The sequence below is a fragment of the Alligator sinensis genome, unplaced genomic scaffold, assembly GCF_000455745.1.
Source record: "Alligator sinensis unplaced genomic scaffold, ASM45574v1 scaffold324_1, whole genome shotgun sequence".
In the NCBI taxonomy this organism is placed as follows: domain Eukaryota; kingdom Metazoa; phylum Chordata; order Crocodylia; family Alligatoridae; genus Alligator; species Alligator sinensis.
Window position 1 is genome coordinate 1,271,153 of NW_005842188.1, and position 7,923 is coordinate 1,279,075.

The 7,923-nt window shown below is 44.7% G+C and overlaps 1 protein-coding gene across 1 annotated transcript in view; it reads left to right on the forward strand.

Moving 5' to 3' along the window:
- The window catches only part of FAM124A (family with sequence similarity 124 member A), a 20,174-nt gene extending 12,482 nt beyond the window's left edge, over positions 1–7,692 (forward strand). Inside the window, exon 4 of the mRNA XM_025207184.1 lies at positions 5,330–7,692. Coding sequence (XP_025062969.1) covers positions 5,330–6,157 — 828 coding nt within the window. The 3' untranslated portion in view covers positions 6,158–7,692. The remainder of the gene's footprint in view (positions 1–5,329) is intronic.
- The last annotated feature ends 231 nt before the right edge of the window (positions 7,693–7,923 follow it).

The following is a 7,923-nucleotide window of genomic DNA, read 5'->3' on the forward strand; positions in this document are numbered from 1 at the left end:
GAAAACATTAAATACATTCTAACTATGAACACTCCTTGCATGCATCCAGACAAGCATGGTCATGCAGTATGTGGCACCACAGACACATCTGTGATGCCACGTACTGCACGTTCAGTTGCTCTCTACGCTGCAAGGGAGCAGTGTGGGGGAGGTTTTTTTAATGTCTGGATATCCAGGAGTCAAAAAAAAACCTGTGGGGGGGGGGGGGGGGGGGGGGGGGGGGGAAGCCCCTCGCCTTACATCTGAATACAAAGCAACCTCTTTAAACATATTGTCTGTCATTAAACTGCCATAAGCAGCATGTGCTCAGGAATGGCTACTGGGATCAACCAGCCTTCCCTACCCAACCCGGGGTAACTTGCCATGTGCCAGAGCGTGTGTGGCATAGATGCTCCCCGGGGACAAGGAGTAGCAGCACAAGGTGTCCCACTGCTTGTTGGCCCCAGGGAAACAAACATCCATGCACGTGTGGACATGGCCCTGGAGTCTTGTCATCAGGGAAAGATGTCCAAATGATGATATAAATACTGTAAATGGTTCTACCATTCACCAACACTTATTTCCTTCTTTTTGCACTGTTTGTCTTCCAAGTCGTCCACAAACTTCTCTTGTAATATATAAAAGTTGTAATTCCCTATGGAACTACAGAGATTGCAGTAAGCAGGTTTTTTTAAAAGATTCTGTTTTATCAGAAAGCTAATATGTTTCATCAGCAGCTGTTTTATTATTCGTATTCAGGCAAATGATTAGATGGCTTGACAGATAGTTCGCTCCCTATTTTGAAATTTAAATCAAAATCAGCTTTTTTTGTCCTAGAAGCTGAACAAGTGGTGTATCAATTTGTACACAGAGTCTTTGTTCTGTCAGATGGCTGGTCCTTTTCCAGCATAGATGGAGCTTTTGTTTCTGACAGAGGAAGCACAGCTATACCAGGCAGTGCTTTGTCAGTTTGTAGTGAAGTAATGGACATTGCAAAAAAAAAAAAAAGAGCCACCTATAGGGAGACTGAAGAGAAAAAAAAAAGGTTCAGATGATAAAATTTTGCTTCCAAAGGCAGACAAAAGATTTGCCCCAAATGGAGAGAGAAAGTTGTGAAGCTAAATGGAACATCTGACATGCCCATAGCTCTTACTTTCACTGTGTTCAGCACTCTAGAGTCAGAAAGTCCAGCCTTTCTTCTTTTTCATGTTTCATTATTATGACCAATAACATTTGAACCTGGCTTCCAATACATGTTCAAGGGTATTTAAATGATACAAGGGTATTGAAATTATAAAGGCAAAAAGGCATGGTAACTTGAGTAGACAGTAGACTGCCTCTCTCTGTGTCAACAGCAGTAGGCTAGAGTTGAAGGGGCACAGTTTAGTAGACTTGGCATAGGACTGGAAACCAGTTTACCCAAGTTTTCAACCTGGCTAACACATTGATTCCTTCTCTGATCTCTAGAAATTACAGAACATAGAGCTAAATTCTTATTAGGCCCGGTAATCCAACTCACTACCAATGCAGGATTATCGTTTAATCTACATTTACTAGCATTTTATCCACTCCAGTTTTAAAAATATGCCAAGACCTAGAGTTTCAAGTTCTTCACTTGGGAAATTACTGTACCATGCTGATTGGCAGATTTTCCATGAGGGTGGCTTAAAGGGTTAAATCCTTAAAAGGCTTCCCAAATTGTTGCAGGAAATCTTGCATTTGCAGTCACCTATTTTTGCCTATAATATTTAAGAAGGCATTTGAAAGTTCAGTTTATAAAGTGTAGATGCCATATAGATACCCATGCTAGCTCCATGTGTGCTAGTGTAACAGCTTGCACCTTCCTTAGATTCCAGGTGCGCTACTGCCTGCAATCCAGGACTCCATTTTAGCCAGCCCTTCTCCTCAGCTGTCTTTGCTAATCTCCCCTGGCACATTTTGATGTTACTCCATGTGCAGGCAGCTGAAGAGAAGGAGTATTTAGTTGACAGGTTTGTGGCTTTGCTGGTCTCTCTGCTACTCTTAGCTTTGTTTTCTTTTAATTCCAGTAAGTCCCCTGGGTTATTCTTCCCATGCTAGTATTTTCCTTTTGAAGCTTATGTCTCTTTCAGAACAGGCTCAGGACACCTTTGGACTCCTTTGTGGCCTGTCAGACCTCCCTCTATTTTCCCCAGGTTTAGTCCAGTCAGTTATTTTGGGTCTCTCCTCTTCCTGCTCCAACCATCACTCCTGCCTTCTTCACAGCCAGAGCTCTTCTGCCTACTTGCTGCTGAGGCCCTTTCTATATACAGCTGTTACAGAAGTGACCTCCTGTGGAGCAAAGCAAAGGCTGTGTCTGCCACTTTAAGGGCTTGAGCATGCTGCAGATCAGCCTGCAGGTGAGAACAGACCCAATCAGGAGGGTCACATGGCACCCAGGAGGCTGCCTGATTGGTGTAGGGCTCAGCAGTCAGGGTATAAGACAGGTCCTGAGAGCAGAGTTGGTGAGTTGCAACTGAGGAACCAAAGGGTGAATGTTTCCTGGCTGGAGCACTTCTGCTCTCAGAACATCTGGAGGTCAGGGTAGGAACTGGGGGGATGGAGAAGGTTCCTGGGGACTCAGTGTCAGGTCCAGAGCCTTGAGAAGGGGGCTGAGTGCCTGTGGCCAGGTGAGAGGAGAGATCAGGACAAGCCCAGAGAAGAGCTGTATGCACAGGGTCTTTGTGGGAGCTCAGGAAGGTTTGAAGACTGGTCCTGGGGCATGACCTGTAACTACACCTGGCTGGGGTTGGATGGTATGGTGGGGCTACCTATAGCAGGGCATTCTCCAGGAAATGCCACACGAGTGCCTCCCCAGAAAAAAGCAAGTATGAGGTACTGGAAAGCCTCAGCCCCATCTGCCTTGCAGGTGACCCTGTGGAGGGAAAAGGCTGGACAGAAAAGCACACCACAGTGCAAGGGCAGCGTGTGGAGGGGCCTGAGAAGACAGACCAGTATGGGAGAGAGGGCTAGCTGCTCATGAACCTAGCCAGAAAACCCTCAACTGGTCAATGCTGGGGCCAGGACCAGGACCAGGACACCTGAAGGGCAAAAGCACCCACGAAAAGGGATGGCCAGAGCCAATTGCCTTGAGTCCCAACTGGCTTAGAGGCAAGGCCAGGGCCTGTGAGGCCAGAGGTCCCAGAGGGGGCCACTGCCAACAGGGAAAGGGGTCTAAAGAGTTTGCAGCCCCAAATGATGGCAGAGGGTAGGCCACCTGAGTTGGAGGGATCCAGGTCAGGGTCCGAATGTCAGCTGGGAATATACTGCGGCCCAGTGTGGGGCTGAAGCCATATAGTGATGCCATCTGTGAGGCATGGGACATAGTGTAGGAGCAGTACGGAGCTGTGTATTATGCCCTTGGCATCAGGGCACTAAATGGGCAGCCTCCCACCTAGGAACAACTATTTAACTTGGTTCCAGCAAAGCTGTGGCAGGTGAGCCAGGTGGGTGGACTGCCCTAGACAGGTAGATGGGCCAATGCTTGGACCAGCTTCAAGACAGCCCCCTGTCACACCTCCAGCCTGTCTGATTCCTCCTTCCAGGGCCCTGTCCCTTCTTCCCTGTAATGGGCATTGAAGGGGTCCCATTACAGCAAACTCTAGAACAGGGCCGGGCAATTATTTCAGGCGAAGGGCCACTTATTGAGTTTTGGCAAGCCATTGAGGCCCACATCACAGGCAGTCAGGGGGGGATAGAAATTAATTTTTCTAAAATTTTTAGGGGTCTCATGGGCTGGATATCATGGCCTGGTGGACCGCATTTTGCCCACCCCTGCTCTAGAACTAGGAGCAGCACTGCATCCAGACTACATATAGCACTGCTGAGAAACAGAGCTTGTTAGTCCAGGCTCAGGACCATGCAGATTCAGCTGCACTGTTTCCAGTTCGAGTCAGCATGTGCAGAGCCAGACCAGGTACCAGTCTCTCTATGTAGTGCTTCTTTGTGCCATGTTGACTCTGATACATGAGCTAGCAAGTTGACAGGTCTCTCAGGATCTCTCTGCACAGTTCTCCATTGTGCTGTATAAACATATCCCAGATACCGGAGTACAGCTACTTTTAAAAATGAGTAGAGATGTGAAGTGAGTGGTTTTTCAAACAGTGACACTAAGAAGCGGAGGGTTTCAGACTAATGATACAAAGGCAAGCTTCTTCATGAAAGCATTGCTATTAGTGCCCTGATATTACAATTGAGGTTGGAAGGCTGGGGAGAAAGGAGAAATTGATAGACATGAAGATTTAGTTCCTAGACAAGATGAGACAGATGGTGACTTGGATGGAGGTGTAGGGTCAGAAAGAAGAATGGAAGGTGAGGCAATTTTCAGAGAGACTGAGAGAATAAAGTTGCTGGGCTCTAAGTAGTGATCAAAATGTAGCTTTCAAAAGAGAACATAGCAATTTTCTCAACATCCTCAGTGAAGAAATGGAGAAAGAATAATAACAGTGTTTACCAGTTAAATGGAATTTTTCACCTTCAGCTTTCTTTACTAAAGGAAGTACCACTGGAATTTGGAGTATGGGTGATTCTAACAACAATGTAATTGCAATATGAGACATTCCATGCTTGCTGAACTGGTAGAATTTCAATCATTGGTTTCTTCCAGATGTATTTTGTCTTTTAAGTAAAACCTATCAGTATCTTAAAAATCAGAACTGCAACAAACTCTGATTTGTGTTAACAAAGAATGTGGTGAGATGGACTAGCTCCAGCTGTTCTAATCCTACCAGTTTTCATCCATGCTTCTACACACACATTGCAGGGATTTTTACCTCCCTTGGCTTTTGTTTTTTTTCACATACTAGTAAGTGTCCAAGTAATCAATTGTTCTTTCACTGAATGTCAGATGAGATGTACCCAAAAGTAAACAGCTAGGTTGAGTTCAGTTAGAAAAAAACCGAGATGTCTCCCCAAGGCTTTTTTAAGCTCAGGGTTTGAAGCTTCCTATATGGTACTATAGCTTTTAAAAATATCACCTAGAAAACTCTCAGAATGCACCAGAAAACTTTGCTATCACCATAATACCTTACAATTTCCCTTGTCCTCCAAGAAGTGTGTGCCTTTTTTAGGGACATGATCATTTGATAGATGTCACTTTACAAGACAGGGGAAGTTTTAAGGCTCCACAACTATTAATCCTTGTTTTCTCCCAATGATCCTTTATAAATATTTGGGATTGGCACTGTGCTTTCTCCCTATTGTTAAAGTGAAGTGTTTACTGTGAATGCAGTAAGTGACAATCTGTGTTATAGTTACGTGCAGTAAAATCATCAGACTGCCAGCTCTGTGTTAATGTCATCTTTCCTTTTCCCTTTTTTTTTTTCTCTTGCAGCAAACACGCACTTGCTATACAAGGTCTACTAAGCAGAACAAGCTTCAGTACCCATCTTCATCAAGGGACTCCCACTTCACTCCTTCGCCAGCCTTCATACCTCACAGTCCCAGGCCTGCTGCTAACCAAAATAATGAGCATCCCCAGAGAGCTGGTCAAAACAAGCCACATCATGTAAATGGTCTTGGGGCCTCCCAGCAGGACTTGAAAAATGTTGACCAAGGAGACTTCACCCAAATCTCCAATGGTGCCTCCAGCACCTCATGGTCATTTCAGCGAAGCAAGTCTCTCTTCTGCCTGCCCACAGTGAGCTCCTCTCCAGGCTCAGATTTTCTTCACTTCAGTGAACCATCCCAGATTTTACGTACCGGGTCACCTGTAAATAGATTAAAAACATGGAGGTGCAGCCCCAAACTTAATATAGATGACCTGGAAGGGGTGCTGGAGACTGATGTGGACACAGGGATGAAGCTGTCCTTTTCAGATCTGTCCGTGGTCTCTGCATACTCAGCCCTTAATGGATTTTGCAGTGATTTGGAAGCTTCTCTTCCCCCACAAAGGCGAAGGGTCAGTAAATCCAAACAGGTGCTCTCCAAAGGAAGGCCACTCTCATTCATGTGCAATACCCTGGAGTTTTCTGGTGGTTCACTTCCTTCTCTTTCTGAGTGGTCTTCCGGCTCCTTCATGTCACATCCAGAATCCCCCTTAGCATCTCACTCCCAGCTCAAACAGTCGCTGAGAACAACCCCTTGTTCTCTGAATGGCAATAAACCACCTGGAGGTATGCAGCCAGGTCCTCCAGCTAATGAAGAAGAATTCTACATCTGAGCCTTCTCTGTACTACACCCTTCATTGTAAATACATGCATGTGTGGATTATAGCGGTGCACTTCTACCTTCTGAGCAAGCTGGGCAGCTAAGAAACATCCTTGCTCATTGCTGAGGGGAAGGTATTGCACCGAAGTGTGCTAAATATCAGAAAGGGTGTCCACACAGCACGGTGATGGGTGCCTCAGAAACATGCATAATAATACAGGGTAAGATTGTGCCCACCAGATTCATACTGATAGGATGGTCTGCATTTAGTACTTCCCATGGTCAGGCTGATGAGGGGTTTTGTCACTGATCTTTAGCCTGTGGTAAAGGAAGTGCCAAGAGTGTAATCCATCTTTCCCCAGCAAGCAGCTGGAAAGACACTGAAAAGAAAATGCAGCTAAGAGCTGCAGTAACTTCTCTGAGAAGCACTTGCAGAGAGCCTGATTTCCTTCTTCCAAGAGGCTCCAGAATCAGGTAGGCAGACTGGTAGAGTAGCTCCAGTGGAGTCAGACAAAGTGGTTGAATGCCAAGCAGTTCAGGCCACCTCCTGCTCTCTGGGAATCTGCAGATTTGGAGAGAAGCCACTTATCCATGCCCTCAGGAAGAAGGAACCCACCACATGCCCACCCTAGAGGAGTCGGACTGAGAAGAATCTGGGGTAGCTCTACTCCGCATCTTCCCCAAAGTGCACCCCATTGTTTTTTTCTGATGTGAGGAGAATGGATTGTTAGGACTGCAATGCAGCTCCCTATTTTGGGGATCTGTTATTATTTTAGAGGTAAAAATCCATTTCATACAGAAGCTTAGCATGCCTGGTCCTAGCTCAAGAGCATTTGTGTCTGTGTAAAACACATTTCTAGCCAGACTTGTATTTTTAATTTATCCAAAGGGGAAAATACGTACAGTTTTACTGGTTTGGGCTTTCTGGGCTTTCAAGTTAAAGTACTGGCAAGCTATTCTGGTCTAATTATTTTTGGTATTTAAGGAAAAAATGTAACTGTATCAAGCGTTTCAAATTGCATCACATGTCCAGAAAATATCTTCCTGTGTTACAGTACTGGAACTGGCTACTGCCCTGACCTAGCCAGTAAGAGAACTTAGGTTAAGGTAGTGCATATATATGTATATCTACATTTAATTCATAGACAAGAACAGTTAAGTATAGCTGCAGAGTCATCCCTCTGATAAAGCAAGTATATCAGCATTAAAGGAGAAAAACTAAGCACCTGGTATTACTCAGAAGAATATCTGGTTTTCAAAGCAAACATCCTAAATAAATAGTTACACAAGAAGACTGGAATAATCTCCTAAACTACATTCTGGTCCCCACAGTAAATACATAGTTTATAACTTCCCACAAACCATACTTTAAAAAAAATCCATCCCCATATAGGCTGAGTGAATTAAATCCAAATTTAGTTATTATATATCAATTAAAGTCATTCTCCAAATCCATGAAAGACCTGGAATTCATGGGCAGGGCTGGAGGAGGGATCAGACAACTTAAGTCACTGTCCCTTGTTCATGCTGGTCAATCTTTTTTTTCTCCCCCCACATTGACAGGGAGTGGCACATCAGCCTTACCTACAAGTTTCCTTCCCGTTGTCAGAAACACTTGGAATACAAACTGTGTTTAATCCTTGTTTTTTATATTATCTATAATCTATTCTAGATGCAGACATGCAATGGAGAATATCAGCATTTTTTTCACAGAGTAATTCAGGTTCACTCCTAGACTTAGTGAACTGCCCTGTTCAGAGATGACTGGAAGTGGAAATA